The sequence below is a fragment of the Solanum pennellii genome, chromosome 7, assembly GCF_001406875.1.
Source record: "Solanum pennellii chromosome 7, SPENNV200".
NCBI classification, from domain to species: domain Eukaryota; kingdom Viridiplantae; phylum Streptophyta; class Magnoliopsida; order Solanales; family Solanaceae; genus Solanum; species Solanum pennellii.
Window position 1 is genome coordinate 20,755,391 of NC_028643.1, and position 19,504 is coordinate 20,774,894.

The 19,504-nt window shown below is 38.0% G+C and overlaps 1 protein-coding gene and 1 long non-coding RNA gene across 3 annotated transcripts in view; both read right to left on the reverse strand.

The window, feature by feature from the left end:
- The window catches only part of LOC107024460, a 4,772-nt gene extending 1,919 nt beyond the window's left edge, over positions 1-2,853 (reverse strand). The window contains exons 1-2 of one of the 2 annotated variants that reach the window (XR_001457351.2): positions 2,426-2,853; positions 549-642 (exon numbers count right to left, since the gene is read on the reverse strand). This is a non-coding gene — a long non-coding RNA (uncharacterized LOC107024460). Of the gene's footprint in view, positions 1-296; positions 643-2,425 lie in introns of those variants that run through there. The other variant, XR_001457350.2, reaches the window with a different exon arrangement.
- A 15,651-nt stretch (positions 2,854-18,504) lies between these two features.
- Positions 18,505-18,927, reverse strand: LOC107024906. Its single transcript, XM_015225832.1, has one exon. The coding sequence runs from the start codon at positions 18,925-18,927 to the stop codon at positions 18,505-18,507; it is 423 nt and encodes a 140-aa protein (XP_015081318.1).
- Positions 18,928-19,504: the final 577 nt, after the last annotated feature.

Genomic DNA, 19,504 nt, shown 5'->3' on the forward strand with positions numbered 1-19,504 from the left:
GGTCAGAGATCGGTGAAAAAATAAAATTTTGAAATTGAAAATATATTTTTTTAAAATTTATGTTTTTTCAAAAAAAAAATGTAATTTAAAATTGGAGGAGAGCTTTGGAAAATGTTTTCCTTAATTTTTTAAGGGAAGTCATTTTCCTTAATTTTGAGGAAAATGAGTTGATTTGGAAAACATTTTCCAAAACTTTTGTCCCAACCAAACATGAGAAAATTGGAAAACATTTTCCAGAAAATGTTTTCCTTCATACCAAACACACTCTTAATTTCATCTTCAATTCTAATGAATAATCACTGATAAATAGACGTCACTATATTATCAAAGATTTATTAAAATGACTACTTGGCTATTTCGGGGTCAGCTACTAGATATCCCTCTCCTTGTCATTATTCGACATACTTTCACTTGTAGGACTCAATACCTAACCAGGACATTTCACCAACCATCATCTCAACCAAAAGTTGAAAGAAAATGGCCAACAATGTTCATACTATAGGAATATTGGGAAACAAGATAGGGATGGAGTTGCAAAGTCAATTAACCTAATGCGCAATATCAGCCCGATAATCAGAAGGGTTCTGACGATTCTTCTTCAAAAACATGCGAGTGATCATCAGAATCCAAAAGCTGGTACGTCTGCATCGACAAGAGGAAGATATTGTTATACACAATAACTTCAACTTTATTTATCATATTGAAAGAAAGGGATGAAGATTATAGGTGATACTAAAGATAATTATAAGATGAGCTAGTGGGATGTTGGATAACATCATATAATACTGATAAAGCTACAAGCTTCTTCTAAAGTAGACATTCAAATGTTTTGTAACAATAACCTTGATAAAAGAAGAGCAAAAAAAAAAAGATATCTACAAAGATAGATAACCCTTTCCAATGTTAGCAATTTCAAGAGAAGCTCTTTTAATTATGAAAATAACACCAGATTTCATGGTTTGTTGTGGATAAGTGGCTACATCAGGAATTCCAGATAGTAAATCTACAACTCTTTCAGCTACCTCGGTGTCTGCCTCAGTGTGTTCTGTCTTTACTCCTTTTGTTGATTCCTTATCATTAAGTAAATATGTATACAAATATAAAATGAACAAGAGGAAGTGTGTGTGTGTGTGTATATATATATATAAACACTAAAACAAAGACACTAAACTTGAGGGACGAAGTAATAAACAAAACTCTACATTGTTTAATTCCAGATAGTAAATCTACAACTCTTTCAGCTACCTCGGTGTCTGCCTTAGTGTGTTCTATCTTTACTCCTTTTGTTGATTCCTTATCATTAAGTATATATGTATACAAATATAAAATGAACCAAGAGGGAGTGTGTGTGTGTGTGTGTTTACATATATATATATATATATATATATATAAACAGTAAAACAAAGACACTAAACTTGAGGGAGGATGTAATACAGAAAAATCTACATGCTGATCAAGCTCTGGTAGAATCAGATTCTCTTAAAGAAATAGCAGCGGGATACCAATAACAATGATCACAAGGATGTGATTGCATTCACACAAGAAATTTTTCAACCTAAAAGGTTACCTATAAAGTGATGGACTTACAAACAACACAATTGCCACAGACCAGTACGATACATGCATTCCATCCTTCTTTTCATTAAATAAAGGCATACACTCTTAAGTACATGTCACCATGACATCCACATATAGTTGTTGAGATTCTAATTCAGTACTCTTATGCAGACTTAACACAAGCAATGGTCTTTTTCAAAATTTTACATGCCACGATTACCTCGTGATAAGTATTTACATGTTCAATCTCATGTAAAAGTTAGTAAGACAACTGAATACATGTACATAAGAAACTCATGAACTATCGGGGGTACTCAATACATGTAAGAAACCCATACCTAAAAGCTCACCATTTTCACTCCTATTTATAGCAAATTACTTTAGTACAGAGAACATTAGAACAAGTTTAAAACACCATAGCTAAAAAATATCTATGAATAGCTATGACTAAAATCTAACCATTAGTGCTACAATTATTAACAGATTATGTTAATACAAATAAAATTAGAACAAAAATCCGAATATATACAGTTAAATTAACCATTTTGGGTCCAACTTATAAAAGGTAATGTTACGAACATTAGACCAAAATATCTAATTGCAAATAGTAAGAACTCGTCATTTTAGCTCCAACTTTTAATAGATTACGTCAAACCAAAACACATCAGAAAGAAATTCAAATCGCCATGAAAAAAATCTAACAATTGCTCTCTAGATAATTCTCACCCATTCTCATTCATGACCAAAACCTTTAATCATTGAAAACTCATCTGTTAGTTGCTGGAAATTTGTTCACAAAGGGGTACTTAGATTCATTTGCACGTCTAGGAATGCCAATTTTAATAATAAATATAGAAGATTCACAAACCTTTTTTTAGCAGATTCACCCCTTACCAAGAGCTTCACTTTCAATCGGAATATGTCCCTTCATAAGATTTACAAACCTGCTTTAGGGACCATTAGAAAATGTGTCAACACTAAATACAGTAAAAGGAACGAAAAAAATATGAAGAAAATACCAAGAACACATAGAAATAAGAAAATTTGATTCGTAATAGAACACTTAGGAATTAGGTAACCCGTATCTCTTATGAGCATTTGAGAGATTTTTCTGATTTTGAGAAAAACTGAGAGTTGAGGCTTGAACTTCCGCCATGTCTTCGAGAATGAATTGATTGCTAAGATTTTATGTAGGTCTTTGAAGATGACAATGAAAGGACTATTTGAAACTTGGAGTGTTTTTTTATTAATTTTTTTGGCTTAATAAAAATGTGAGGGACAGACAAATTTGTTGGAGTAGTGTGTGTATATATATATATATATGTATGTATGTATAAAATACTTTAGTGAAAACCATGAGGCCACACTTGACAAGCATTTTTTTATAATTATAAAAATAAGACACTTTTAAAGTGTAGATATATATAAATAGGTGTGACCAATTATAGCATGATAAGACTACACTTATAAAGTGTAGCCTAAACTACTAAAGAGCACGCTTTACAAGTGTTGTCAATATTACCGTGGTCAAAAGCTAAGAACTAAGGATACACTTTTAAAGAGTAGCCTTAAAAGGTTTAAGCATCATTTTACAAGCATTCTCTTGATTTAGTGTGGTTTTAGGCCTAAAATGTTGTAGTGGCTAGCCACGTTTTCACCGCTTCCCGCTTCTCGACACTCCTCTGAAAAATCACCTCCTGTAATCAAACTCCGCGGTGTTGAGGCTCCAGTCTCGACCAGTGGTAGGGCTTAAATAAATCGATGGACAGTGGCTTGTGAGATGTCTACCCAGCATCCTCAAACCATTATGTAATTGAGAGAGTCCTGTTGTGCGGGTTTGGCCCGCTTGTGGATGGACCCTCAAAGAGTGGCAGCAGAGGAGGCATAGAACTCCCTCACAATCTCCTCAATATATGTGCCCATATCATGTGCCATCAGTCACACTTGTGGAGGTTGAATAGCCCGTGCTCCTGTTGCCCTGTGTGTAGGATCCTTATGAGGACTCGTCGTTCCTTAGGAACCACTCGAGTCATCACCCCCTTCTCACTGATCATCTTGGTATCACTCTATACCTGCCATTGCCCTTCGACTCACCACCTATTTTGTTCACCGGCTATCGGAAGAGGGACATATATTCGATCTTTTGAGCTAGTGTCCTCATTAGATGAGGCTTTTTGTTCATTATCTTTTTATTGGATGCGTTGGCTAGCTTGGATCCTGAAGACTAGGCAGACCCTGAGCCTGAAGCAGTGGCAGATTCAGAGCCATACATTTAGCCCCCTTATCTACTTGAGGCAGCCCTAATTGGTGAGCCGATCACTGTGGGCTCGTCATCATACTAGGGGCAGTGACTACATCGGGGTTCACCTTCCAGGGTATGCCCCTTGTGATTTGGGATGATGTCGTTGATGTTCCTGTTCCCCAAGGATTGTAGGCTAGGATTCTCTCCGAGTCGGTGTTTTCATCAATTAACTAGAGGGATGGGGTGGATGACATGGATTTTCCCCTTTTCGAGTAAACCACTTGCCTCTTAGAAGCTATTCTACCTGTGGAGAAATTGTTAGTGCCAAAATAGCGCAATGACACACTCAAAATAATTCAAGGAGATTAATTCACAATGGAAAAATAAATAAATAAATAACATTTCATTGGATGCAATGTAAGGTTGAAGTGTCACATTGACGGTCCGTAGAGTGATATGTGGTCCGTGAAACCCTTCCATTGTTTTAATGAGTTAAAACCTACTCTATTATAAAAACGAAGGATTTGTAGTATGGCCTGACGATCAATCGACGGGACATAGTCCACATCCATTTTTGACACTTGTGACTTTTTGTGTTTGTGGCAAACCACGGACCCAATCAACGATCCACCGATTGAACAATGGTCCATAGACGAGGTCTTCTGACTGAGGTTTGTGCAAAATTTCAGTCCCCCTATAGTTCAAGTTCCAATTTTTAGGGACCACTTTTAACCACAATCTCATCTATTCATGAATTTCAACATAATATATGCTAGTTCGTTGTTCCTAGGGATCAAATTTTGCACAATTTTCTACTGCTAGGTATGAAGTATGGAACCCCAGGTCAGAACTGACACGTAGACTTAGACACACATATTCCGGGTAATTAAAATCCTACATAATTACTATTTATCATACCTGAGATGATCACCACTTAACTTTTAGCATGCATTGTTAGTTGATTCAGTCGCAAGGTCAAGATCCGACTCACGACTTCCTATATTTAAATATGAATATGAATTACGATTGACGGAAAGTTGAATTACCTTTCAGGCAATCGAGAGCGGTGTGATTGTGTCCCTTCTATGGTGTGCGACCAAAACAAGATGTTGACGCTCGCTGAGTCTGAACACTGGAATTATGGGGATGAAAAGAGAGGGAATTTTTGAGACAGATGATTGGGATCTGGGGAAAGTGAAAAGACAGAAGATTTTTAGAGATTTGTTACTTATTTCGGGAGTGATTTAGAGAAGATTTTCAGGAGGGGGACGGTTATGGAATGAAATTAGAAAGGGGGGAAGGATTTGAATGGTGGTGTTTTAAATAATGGAGATCGGGTCTATTCGATTCACTGGCTGACTAGATCCATGATACCCTGTTGACCGTCTCTTGATCGATCGATGGTCCATCGATCGGGACCTTCGATCGATATTATACTAAGAAAAGAGTCAAGGCTTACCTGGGATTTTCGAACACTATTCAGAGTCCATTGATTTACCTGTGGACCTTTGATGGGGTCCGTAGACCTCTACACCAGACCATTTCTTGCGGATTATGATTTGAGCTCCTGTACATATAGAAACCATTAGGCCATTCTTGTTGTATTTTCATGAAACATTTTTAGACACGGACATCTTCTCTCTAGCAAACACTAGCACACAATGAAAAAAAAAATTAAACACCTAGAGCAACTAAACTAAACGAAAAATTCTTTCTTCACAAAAAACAAAGCTTATCGTTGGCTAGAGTGAGCTTAAATTGCCTCCCAAAAACTTCTTTATTTAACGTCACGACACAATAAAAGACCCTTGATTACTCGAACTTCATTTGGATGGTTGACCTCAACCATTTCGTGAAAACTATCTGTATGCCCGATATGGATCTTAATCATATGTCCATTAACTCTGAACATTGTTCCTTCCTTCTTATCCAACTCAATCGCTCCATGTGGGAACACTTTGATTATGAGGAATGGACATGTCCATTTGGACATGAGTTTGCTAGGAAATAAATAGAGCCTATAATTGAATAGAAGCACAAGATCACCAAACTCAAATTATCGCTTTTCAATTCTTTTATCATGATACCTCTTTATATTCTCTTTGTAGATAGCTGAACTTTCATAGGATTTTAGTTTAAACTCATCAAGCACATTCAACTCATTTAGCCTCTTATGTGTTGCTCCTGTCCAATCTATGTTAAGTCTCTTCATTTCCCATATTGCCTTATGTTCTAGCTCGATCGGTCAGTGACAAGCCTTCCAATATACAATTTTGTATGGAGACATACTGATAGGGGTCTTGTATACAGTGCGCTAGGCCTAAAGATCATCATCTAGCTTCCTCAACCAATATTTTCTATTGGCATTTACAGTTTTTGCGAGAAACTGTTTGATATCTAGATTGAAACTTCACCTTGCCCTCTAGTTTGTGGGTGGTAAGGAGTAGCCACATTGTGGCGAATATCGTATTTCTCCAGCAACACTTTGAAGAACTTATTACAAAAGTGAGAACCTCCGTTGCTGATAATGGCCCTAGGTCTACCAAATCTTGAGAAGATATTCTTTTTCAGGAATGCGGTGACACTCTTTCCTTCATTGATAGGGAGTAAAATTGCTTCAACCTATTTTCTCACATAGACAAATGCCACAATAATATACTTTATCCCATGACAACTCACAAACATTACCATGAAGTCAATGCCCCATACATCAAATAATTCAATCACCAGAATGGGATTCATGGAAAGCTCTGGCCTCCTTGAAGACCCTCCCCCCATATTGGCAATGATCACATGATTTGGCAAAATAATGAGCATCTTTGTTGATGGTGGGACAATAGTACTTACACTACAAGATCTTATGCTCATCTTGAATACCACCATGTTTCCCACTAACAGGAGATTAATGACACGCCTTTAGAACACTCAACATTTCAACCTCAGGCACACAACGACGAATAATCCCATCGGCAAAACTGCAGTATAAGTATGGATAATCCCAAAAGAACTTCTTCACATCAAGTAGGAACTTCTCCTTTTGGTGGAAAGTCAAATCTGAAGGGACGACATCACTTGTTAAATAGTTATCAAAGTCTGCGAACCATGGGATCAGATTCTGTGAAGCGGCCAATACGTGCTCATCTGGAAACGTATAATTAATTTCATCCCTTTCCCCCATTTCGGGCATAACTTCATCCTCTAAACCAGGCAAATGGTTGGACACTTGATTTTCGGTCCTCTTTCTATCATTCACCTCAAAATCAAACTCTTGAATAAATTTTACCATCTGATCAACCTTGGTTTCATGTCCTTCTTCTCGATCAAATACTCGATGCAGAATGGTCAGTATGCACTATGACCCTCATGCCAAGAATATAGGATTAATATTTCTCGAACGAAAACACCACTGTTACAGTGTAATTCTTTTGGGATTCATTTTGGGCTTTGCTAGCATAGTTAATATAGTGAAGGGTTTTACTTTTTTTGTCCCAATACCACACCAAGTTCAACCCCGCTCGCATCACAGATAACCTCAAATGGATCATCCCGATTTGCTGAAATAATAATGGGTTTAGAAATTAAATTCCCTTTCAATGCTCGAAATTCTCTTAAACAGGACTCATCAGATTAGAACTTGCAGTACTTCTCTAGAAATTCGCACAAACGATGTGCAATTTTAAAAAAATCCATTATAAACCTATAATGAAACCATCATGCCCAAGTAAACTTCTCACACCCTTGATGGTGATGGGTGGTGGAAGTTTCTCTATCACCTCAACTTTGGCCCGACAACCTCTATCCCTTGTTCTAGATCTGATGGCCAAACATAATAATACCATATAGTGGCACTTCTCCCAATTTGGCACCAAATTGCAATCTTCACATATCTTGAGCACCTCGACCATATTACGCAAACACCGATCAAAGAAGTCACCAACAACGGAAAAATCTTCCATGAAAACCTCATTAGTTTCCTCCACCATAACGGAAAATATAGACATTATAGAATGTTTGAAGTTCACCGGCGTATTACAAAACCCAAATGACTATAACGCCCAAAAACAAACTTAGGTGAACTAGAGACTCGTGGTTGTTTCTTGAGTTGATTTAAAGTTAAACTAAGTTAGTTTAGTGTGTGATGTTAGGTTTAGTTTGGAGTTAAATTGACCAAGAACGTCCATGATATCTTCTTGTGTTTAGATGAGTTTTATGTGTACTTGAAAATAGCGTTGGATGTTCCTAAGACCTAGACGACATAATTTAGGGGTTTCACATACGGGCATGACCCCACATATTACCCACAAGGGGCCGTATATGAAGGGACCATGACTTGGGCAAAATATGCCAAAAAGTAGTGGCCAACGACGACCCTAACGATTGTCCGTTAAACCCTCAATTGTCTGTCGACCTAAGGCGTCTATTGGACCAGTGAAGTTCAATTATTCACGCTCCTTTTGGATCTAAGTATCCACCAACTAGATCCTACCAACGGTCCGTTGACTCAACAATGCTCCGTTGGTTTAGGTCCTTCGGTAAGGCCTGCAATCTGTGAAGTTGCTGCCAACTTGGGGTGTTTTATGTAAATACACCCTAAGTCTTTTAATACACAAGGTGGATAATTTTAGTGTTTTTAGGTTATACTAAAATAGTTTTAATACCTAGACCTAGACAAGACCCCTCTCTTCAAAATATTCAAACTCTCTCTCTAAAGACAAACTCTCTAAAGACTCCATTGAATGCTAGAGGTCAAGAAAGGATAGGAGGGCTGTTTGGACGTGTCTCTTCATCAAAAAAACTAGTCAATTATTCTTCCTTAAGTGATTTATGGTTTTCATTCTTTAATATCTTTCTATTCAAGAAACCAACTTCCAAAAAGGGTTTTTAAACTCAAACTCCTTTTAATTTTGAATTCTACTAAAGGTCTTCTTGTATTTAAGTTTTAATGGTTTAAATGTATTTAGTTTGGGTTGAATTGAATATTTTGATGTTAAAACTCTAATTAAACTCTTGTCTATGTAAACTTCAACCTTTGGCTTGAAATTGGGTTATGTGAGCATGATTTGAGTAGATTATGAACTTGGGTCTTCTTGTATTTTTCATGTTGGTGTAGCTACTGCCCAAAGGGACTTAACATGGTGAAATATTTATAAATTGATGATGAGTGATGATTGTTTTAATTGATGTCGAGTTTCTTTAATTAGATAGTTCCTATTATGAAAGGATATTGAGTGGTATGGTCCATCTTATGGATGGCGGTGCATATTGAGGAACTTGATGTTATTTAGTATGTTTGAATATGTAATCTTGAAGGTCTAGCATGTGAAATTAAGAGATATTGGGAATGGGTCTTGTAGTGTGTTTTGATGAAGCTAGTAGTTTAACTCTAAATGAAGTATATGATTATGAGAAGCATGTAGGGTGTGTAACTTGATGAACCAACGTTAAAGTATGTGTAGAACTTGATGAAAATTAAAAGACTCTTGTATGCAAGGTGTGCACATGTACACACACGAACTTTAAAGAATGTATTATACTAAGTAGAGTAAAAATGGGAATGTTTAGGTGGACACACTTCGTGAGTTGAGATGTGTTGTCTAGTAGCAATCTGTCCATTCCTAGCGAGTTTTCTATGATAGACTACTATGTTAAAAAATATGTGGGGAGTTATGCCTAGTACCGAGAGGATATGAAGGAGAGGTGGATTACACTTCGTGAGTTGAGATGTTGTATTTTCAAAAGTACCTCTTGAGATGAGTATTCCTCGTTAATAGAGAATGAGTTACTTTGTAGCAATCTTCTTATCCGTTAACTATGTGTCCCCATAGGTGTAGCTATTGGGAAATCAATGAAAAATCTAAGAAGCATGACCTTACTCTAGGCAAGTGAGGATCCGTCATCCAATAGGGGTTAATATCGGGATTCCATGTCTTACTCTCATGGTCTATATCGGTTAATCAAATCCCCCACAATGAATTGATGGAACTTAGTCTTTTAAAAGAACGTACTACTTAGGGTAGGTGGTGGTATGGGACACTATCTACTCATTGCACTAGGTAGGACCTTCCGAAAGGGAAAACTTAGTGCCAAACCTTCTAACAGAATGTACTACTTAGGGAAGGTGGGGGTATGGGACACTATCTACTCATTGCACTAGGTAGGACCTTCCGAAAGGGAAAACTTAGTGCCAAACCTTCTAACAGAATGTACTACTTAGGGAAGGTGGGGGTATGGGACACTATCTACTCATTGCACTAGGTAGGACCTTCCGAAAGGGAAAACTTAGTGCCAAACCTTCTAACAGAATGTACTACTTAGGGAAGGTGGGGGTATGGGACACTATCTACTCATTGCACTAGGTAGGACCTTCCGAAAGGGAAAACTTAGTGCCAAACCTTCTAACAGAATGTACTACTTAGGGAAGGTGGGGGTATGGGACACTATCTACTCATTGCACTAGGTAGGACCTTCCGAAAGGGAAAACTTAGTGCCAAACCTTCTAACAGAATGTACTACTTAGGGAAGGTGGGGGTATGGGACACTATCTACTCATTGCACTAGGTAGGACCTTCCGAAAGGGAAAACTTAGTGCCAAACCTTCTAACAGAATGTACTACTTAGGGAAGGTGGGGGTATGGGACACTATCTACTCATTGCACTAGGTAGGACCTTCCGAAAGGGAAAACTTAGTGCCAAACCTTCTAACAGAATGTACTACTTAGGGAAGGTGGGGGTATGGGACACTATCTACTCATTGCACTAGGTAGGACCTTCCGAAAGGGAAAACTTAGTGCCAAACCTTCTAACAGAATGTACTACTTAGGGAAGGTGGGGGTATGGGACACTATCTACTCATTGCACTAGGTAGGACCTTCCGAAAGGGAAAACTTAGTGCCAAACCTTCTAACAGAATGTACTACTTAGGGAAGGTGGGGGTATGGGACACTATCTACTCATTGCACTAGGTAGGACCTTCCGAAAGGGAAAACTTAGTGCCAAACCTTCTAACAGAATGTACTACTTAGGGAAGGTGGGGGTATGGGACACTATCTACTCATTGCACTAGGTAGGACCTTCCGAAAGGGAAAACTTAGTGCCAAACCTTCTAACAGAATGTACTACTTAGGGAAGGTGGGGGTATGGGACACTATCTACTCATTGCACTAGGTAGGACCTTCCGAAAGGGAAAACTTAGTGCCAAACCTTCTAACAGAATGTACTACTTAGGGAAGGTGGGGGTATGGGACACTATCTACTCATTGCACTAGGTAGGACCTTCCGAAAGGGAAAACTTAGTGCCAAACCTTCTAACAGAATGTACTACTTAGGGAAGGTGGGGGTATGGGACACTATCTACTCATTGCACTAGGTAGGACCTTCCGAAAGGGAAAACTTAGTGCCAAACCTTCTAACAGAATGTACTACTTAGGGAAGGTGGGGGTATGGGACACTATCTACTCATTGCACTAGGTAGGACCTTCCGAAAGGGAAAACTTAGTGCCAAACCTTCTAACAGAATGTACTACTTAGGGAAGGTGGGGGTATGGGACACTATCTACTCATTGCACTAGGTAGGACCTTCCGAAAGGGAAAACTTAGTGCCAAACCTTCTAACAGAATGTACTACTTAGGGAAGGTGGGGGTATGGGACACTATCTACTCATTGCACTAGGTAGGACCTTCCGAAAGGGAAAACTTAGTGCCAAACCTTCTAACAGAATGTACTACTTAGGGAAGGTGGGGGTATGGGACACTATCTACTCATTGCACTAGGTAGGACCTTCCGAAAGGGAAAACTTAGTGCCAAACCTTCTAACAGAATGTACTACTTAGGGAAGGTGGGGGTATGGGACACTATCTACTCATTGCACTAGGTAGGACCTTCCGAAAGGGAAAACTTAGTGCCAAACCTTCTAAAAGAATGTACAACTTAGGGTAGGTGGTGGTATGGGACACTATCTACTCATTGCACTAGGTAGGACCTTCCGAAAGGGAAAACTTAGTGCCAAACCTTCTAAAAGAATGTACAACTTAGGGTAGGTGGTGGTATGGGACGCTATCTACTCATTTCACTAATTAGGAATTCCAAAAGGGAAGACTTTGGTGGTTTGTTGGGTGTCTTTTAATGTCTTGCCATTGATTGAGGGGATTTTTTCTCCCGAGTTGAGTAAGCTGAAAGTGGTGGCCTTGAGGGTTTATTTGGTTTGAATTGGAGGAGGCATATGTGTAATTCTTCCATATCTTACCTTAGTGAGTCTTAGGATAATTCTAAGGTAGCGAAACTCTTAAGGAAGATGAGTTCACATTCTCTTTCGCTTGGCCTTGGAAGTTCATTCATTTAGTGTAGGATAGTTCATTGTAATTGCTCAAGTTAAATTTATTGTGAATGATTTAAATGATTCATTCTCAATGTTCAAATGTATTTACTGTAAATGCTTAAGGAGTTCACCATGAAGGTCAAGTTGGTTTTACTGTAATGTTCTTGTTGGCTTAAAATTATGGGAATTCTTGTCTAAGTTATAAATGATGGTTAGTATGATGTTTTGGCCTTGTATTCATGAATGTTTTACTTAAATTGCATGAAAATCTATTTTTACTAAAATGTCTCTTTTTACATGTTTTTGCATAACCATACTTAGTACATTGTTTTGTAATAACCCAATACTTTTCTATACTATATCAGTATAGGTAAATATACTTTTGAAGGTTTGAAGGCTAGAAGGAAGCACTTGAGAAAGTTTCTCTCAAGGCAAAGTATGTCCTCATATATTCGAGGGTTGAAGGCTAGAAGGAAGAACTTGAGAATGTTTCTCTCAAGGCAAAGTATGTCCTCATATATTCGAGGGCATAGTCCTTTTCTTAGTTTATATTTAAAGACTTGTTATGTATTTTACTTTATTGTAGAGGGCCATGTCCCTAATATATATTGTATATTATGCCGTGTCTTAAATTTGGCTTGTGACGGCGAGATTCTCTAAGTATTTATGAAAGATTGTCTTTTATTAAATATTCATGAAAAGTTTTAAATTTCCGCAGTACTTTTGATGTTTTACGTGATGAACAATAGTAAAGGACTTGTACAAGACCCCAAAGGGTCAAGAATGCTCGGTCACGAAATGAGGGTTCTCCCTAACTTCAGGTGGTTTTTTCGGGTCGTGACAGACTTGGTATCAGAGAATAAAGTTAAGGGAAATAGTTTAGGTTCTAAAAGTCTCACAAGCCACATGTAGTAGTATCTTGGTCATTTGTGTGAGTCGTGACACATCCATGTACAAGAGGCTATAGGATGATAGAAGGTTCACTTTCTTAGAGTTGCGTCATGTAACATGTCTTCTCTTAATCTCTTCTCTTTGTGTTTATAGGACATGAATACGAGGAGATGACCGCTAGAAGGCAGGAGGGTGGTGTAGCTAATTAGAGGATCCTTCTCCGTGACCAAGTTCCTATTGTTGGCCAAGAGGAGTAAGAGAATGTAGATGTTCCCATTCAAGAACCTCAAGTCCCTCCGGAACCACAATAACCTCAAGTGCCTCCGGAACCCCAAGGACCTCAAGTGTCTCCTATGACTGAAGCTCCTTTTGTTCAGAGTAATATTTCTAATGCAGAGTTGCAGGATGCCCTAATGAACTTAATCCAACTCATGATGGCTCAAGATCGTGTTGTTAACACCCACTTTGTGGGCCAAGCTAACCAAGGAGATAGGCCACAACCAAATGCTAATAATCCCGCCTCTAGGATTCAGGGATTTCAGGAGGATGAACCCTCCTACTTTTCATGGAACTAAGGTGGATTATATCCAAAAGGTTTCATAGATGAGGTTTTAAAAGTGGTAGATGCTATGGGTGTGACCCCTAGAGAGAAAGAGGAGTTAGTCCTTTACCAACTTAAAGAGGTGGCTCAAGTGTGGTTTGAGCAATGGAGGAGTGAGAGACACCTATAAAGAGGGCTGGTTGATTGGTAAGAATTCAAAGAGGTTTTTCTAGATAGGTTCTTTCCCCTAGAGTGGAGGGATAAAAAGTTTGTTGAAGCCATGAACCTTCGTCAAGGTGTAATGACTGTGCAAGAGTACTCTCTCAAATTCACGAACTCTCCAAGTATGCCGTAACCATGGTAGCCAACCCTAGGGATAGGATGAACAAGTTTGTGATGGGAGTGTCTAGCTTGGTGGAAAAAGAGTGTCGTCCGGCAATGCTTCTTAATGATATGGATATCTATAGCCTCATGGTTTATGCGCAAAAAATTGAGGAGTCCAAAATTAGGGAGATGAGGAAAGAGGGTAAAAGCCCTAGGTCGGATGATTCTAGTCACTAAAGGCCTAAGAAGAGGTTTTATACCTAATATTATTTCATGGGAAACAAGGATAGGGATCCAAATCAACATTCTCAAGGTGGTGGTCATTCCTATGAAAGGGCTTGGTGCCCTACTTACTGAAAGCAACATGGGGGGGTAAATGTCTTGCCAGAACGGATTGTTGTTTTTCATGTGATTATAAGGTCCACAAGATGAGGGAATGACCAAACCTCAAATCAAGCGGGAAAGATTTCAATCAAAGCTTCGTAGATCCTAATGCTCCCAAGAAGAACCCTTCCTATGGGATGGGGGCTAGGAAGGATAATTAATCTATATTGATGGTTTTGTTAAGTCTTATCTCTTTGTTATTGTTTCCTTTGTGTTATGAAGTGAGATTATATGGTTTTATAGTTCATATGATCATGTCATCTTGATGAATTACTTAAAGAATGAATTTTCCAAATTTTTTGGAAACTTAGTAGTGAACTTCACTGTGAGAATTTTGATTTTTTGAGAAAAAAATTGGGTTTTCTTTTTTTGAAGTTTCAATGTGTGTAAAAGTATTGTGTATGAGCATGTTTAATGTTGGGGAAGGTAGTTCATCCATAAAAGAAGACTAAGAGTGAATTTTGACTTCATGAAGTTTTGGTAAAAGAGTTTGTGTTGCAAGGTGTTTGAAAGTGTTAAAGGATGTTGTTTGTTAGTTGATGCTTTGATTTTTGAGTTTTTTGATCATGATTGAAGTGTTTTATGTGATGCTAAGCGAGTCCTTGTTATTCTTAAAGTTGAAGTGTCATTCGAGGACGAATGTTATTCCAAGTGGGGGAGAATATAACATCCCAAAACAAACTAAGGTGAACTAGAGTCTTGTGGTTATTTCTTGAGTTAAATTTAAGTTAAGCTAAGTTTTTTAGCGTCCTTAGTCAGTGTGTGAAGTTTGGTTAAGTTTGGAGTTCAATCGACCAAGAACGTCCATGACGTTCGGAAAGTATGATTTCAATGTACTAGTGTGTCTTGTTGAGTATAGACGAGTTTTACGTGTTCGTTTTACTTGAAACGTGCATTTGATGTTTCTAATACCTAAAAGAATTATTTTAGGGGTTTAACGACTGGGCACGACCCCAGCTAGGACCCACAAGGGGCCCTAGATGAAGGGCTTAAGACTTGGAAAAAACTGCGAAAAAGCAGTGGTCATCGACGACCCTAACGATGGTCCGTTGGTCCCTCAACGGTCGGTCGACCTAGGGAGTCGATTGGACCAGTGAATTTCAATTGTCTATGCTCTATTTAGATCTAAGTATCCACCAACTAGACCCTACCAATGGTCCGTTGTCTCAACGACGATCCGTAGGTGAAGGTCCGTCGGTGAGGCCTGCAATCTGTGAAGTTGCTGCCAACTTGGTGTGTTTTATATAAGTACACCCCAACTCTTTTAAGACCCTAGGTGGATAATTTTAGTGTTTTCATGTTATATTAAAATATTTTTAAAGCATACACCTAGACAAGACCCGTCTATTCAAAATATTAAACCTCTCTCTAAAGATAAACTCTCTAAAGACTCCATTGAAAGCTAGAGGTCAAGGAAGGATACGAGGGCTGGTTGGACGTGTCTCTTCATAAAACAAAATCTTTGAATTTGCTTCCTTAAGTGAGGTATGGTATTCATTCTTGAATATCTTTCCATTCAAGAAGCCAACTTCCAAAAAGGTTTTCTAAACTCAAACTCCTTCTAACTTTTAATTCTACTAGGGGACTACTTCTATTTAAGTTTTAATGGTTTAAATGTATTTAGTTTGGGTTGAATTGATTATTTGGATGTTAAGCTCCAATTAAGCTCTTGTTTATGTGTACTTCAACCTTTGGCTTGAAATTGGGTTATGTGAGCATGATTTAAGTAGATTATGAACTTGGGTCTTCTTGTATCTGTCATGTTGGTGTAGATACTGCCCAAAGGGACTTAATATGGTTAAATATTGTTAAATTTCTTATGAGTTATGATGGTTTAAATTGATGTTGAGTGCTTTCATTATAGTTCCTGTTATGAATTGATATTGAGTGGTACGGTCCATCTTATGGATGGAGGTGCTCATTGAGAAACTTGATGTTATTTAGTATGTTTCAATATGTAATCTTCAAGGTCTAACATGTGAAATGAACAGATATTGGAAATGGTTCTTGTATTGTGTTTTGATGTAGCTTGAATTGCATGCTTGACCTAGTTTAAGTGTAAATGAAGTATATTATTATGAGAAGCATGTAGGGTGTGTAACTTGATGAACCAAGGTTAAAGTATGTGTAGAACTTGATAAAAATGAAATGACTCTTATATGCAAGGTGTGGACATGTACACACACACACTTTAAAGAATGTATTATACTAAGTTGACTAAAAATGGGAATCTTGAGGTGGAAACACTTCTTGAGTTGAGATGTGGTGTCTAGTAGCAACCTTTCCATTCCTAGCAAGCTTTATATGATAGACTAGTATGTCAAGAAATCTGTGGGGAGTTATGCCTAGCACCGAGAGGATATGAAGGAGAGGTGGATTAGATTTTGTGAGTTGAGATGTTGTATTTTCCAAAGTACCTCTTGAGATGAGTACTCCTCGTTAGTAGAGAATGAGTTACTTAGTAGCAATCTCCTTATCCCTTAACTATGTGTCCACATAGGTGTAGCTTTTGGGAAATATATGAAAGAGCTAAGAAGTATGACCTTATTCTACAAAAGTGCGGATCCCACATCCTGTAGGGGTTAAAATTGGTATACCATGTCTAGCTCTAGTGGTCTATGTCGGTTAATCAAATCCCCCACAAAGAATTGATCGAACTAAGTCTTTTAAAAGAACGTAATACTTAGGGTTGATGGTGGTATGGCATGCTCTTTGCTCAATGCATTAGGTAGGACCTTCCGAAAGGGAAGACTTGGTGCCAAACCTTCTAAAAGAATGTACTACTTAGGGTAGGTGGTGGTATGTGACGCTTCTTACTCAATGCACTAAGTAGGTATTCCGTAAGGGAAGACTTTGGTGGTTTCTCAGGTGTCTTATAATGTCTTGCCATTGATTAAGGGGCTTGTTTCTCCCGAGTTGAATAAGAAGAAAGGGGTGGTATTGAGGGTTTCTTCATTTTTTTATTGGAGGAAGCATATGCATACTTCCTCCATATCATACCTTAGTGAGTCTTAGGATAATTTCGAGCTAGGGAAACTCTTCAGGATAACGAGTTCACTTTCTCTTTCGCTTAGCCTTGGAGTTCATTCATTTAGTGTAGGATAGTTAAATGTAATTGCTCAAGTTGAATTTATAGTGAATGCTTTAAATGATTTATTGTCAATGTTCAAATGTATTTACTTTAAATGCTTAAGGAGTTCACTATGAAGGTCAAGTTGGTTTTACTATAATGTTCTTGTTGGCTTACAATTATGGGAATTCTTATCTAAGTTGTAAATGATGGTTAGTATGTTGTTTTGCCTTGTATTCACGTATGTTTTACTTAAAGTGCATGATTAGCTATTTTTACTAAAATGTCCCTTTTTACATGTTTTTGCATTTGCCATACTTAGTACATTGTTTTGTACAAACCCCATACTTTTCTATACTATATAAGTATAGGTTAGAAGCTTTTGAAGGTTTGAAGGCTAGAAGGAAGAGCTTGGGAAAGTTTCTCTCCAGGCAAAGTATGTCCTCATATATTCAAGGGCATAGTCCTTTTCTTTGTTTTTATTTAAAGACTTGTTATGTATTTTACTTTATTGTAGATTGCCATGTCCCTAAGATATTATGTCTATTATGTCATGTCTTTAAGTTGCCTTGTGACGACGAGATTCTCTAAGTATTTATGAAAGATTGTTTTTTATTAATTATTCGTGAAAATTTTTAAATTTCCGCTCTACTTTCATGTCTTATGTGATGAACGATAGTAAAGGGCTTGTAAAATACCCCAAAGGGTCAAGTACGCTCGGTCACGAAACGAGGGTTCTCCCTAACTTCTAGGGGGTGCTTTAGGGTCGTGACAATATCCTTTTGAATGCAAAAGTCCTATAAGGTCAAGTGAAGGTTATTGTTTCTTTGTCTTCCGGGTGTAAATATCAAGTTGTTGCCTGAGTAGACATCAAGAAATTCAATACCAACACTTGCCTGGAAGTCCTTCTAACATCGGTTCCATCATGTAAAACTCCAACTTCTTCAGCTTTGACCGATATTCACTTATTTTAAGTGCGGCCACAAAATTATTATACTTTTCAATACCATAACTATATAAATTCAAGATGACATCTGCTAGTGCCTCAACATCTAGTCACTCTTCAATTTGCACTTATGATACACTCTCAACTTTGTAATTTATAGCAGATATTATTTGGAGCTCACCACTCTGCTTCATTGACCTAAAGATATTGAATGTTGTTTCTTCATTGTTCAACTTAAACATCATCTGTGCTTTTTCCATATCGACTAAAGTGCCCAGTGGCAGGGAATTGTCCCCTTAGGATAATGGGGACCTCAAAATCAACCTCACGGTCAAGAATCACAAAGTCGTTAGGAAACGACTCCAGTTTCACAAACACATCATGGACTACGTCTAATGTCCTCTTCACAGTTCGATCGACTATCAGTAACCGCATCGTGGTAGTCTTTGGGTGTCCCAAGCCTAAACTCTTATAACTAGACAATGGCATAAGATTTATGCTCGCACCAAGATCACACAGTGCCTTCGCAAAGTGTAGAAACCCTATATTACATGGAATAGTGAAGGCACCTGGATCATACTTCTTTTGCACACGAGACCTTGTAACTGACCTCTTCTTTTTCACCATATCCATCATAAACTTAGCATATCCGGGCATTTACTCTAAAGCTTCTATCAATGGAACATTGATGGAAAGCTGTTACAACATATTTATAAACTAGTGATATTTAGCGTCATTCGTTTTCTTCAATAATCTATGCGGAAATGGTTACGGAGGTTTAGGCATAGGGGCCACTTTATGAGATAACTCTGCTTCTTTCATTGTTGCATCACCCAACTCTCACCTATCTTACCCCGTCTAGTAGTGACTTCCATGCAATTCCCATAATCCTTTGGTTTCTAGATAGTGTTGCTTGGAAGAGTCTCAGGTTAGCGTGGGTTTTCTATAGTAGAAAATTGAGTCATTTGTAGCTTAAAATGCTTTATCGAGACCACATGTGCATCCACCTTTTGTCCAATACAATACAAATTACTTCTAATCTCCTTCTCATACTTATCAGTTTCATCAAACCTTCTCATGATCTTCTTCAGCATATTCTCAATACAAGCCAAATTACTTCCACCTTCCCTAGGGGCAGATTCCCAATTAGTGAGGAGAAACGTATGGCACAAATCAATCGTTCTTGCTACCGTAGTTGTTCAAGTTGAAGTTGTTGTCACACTTGTAGTTCCCA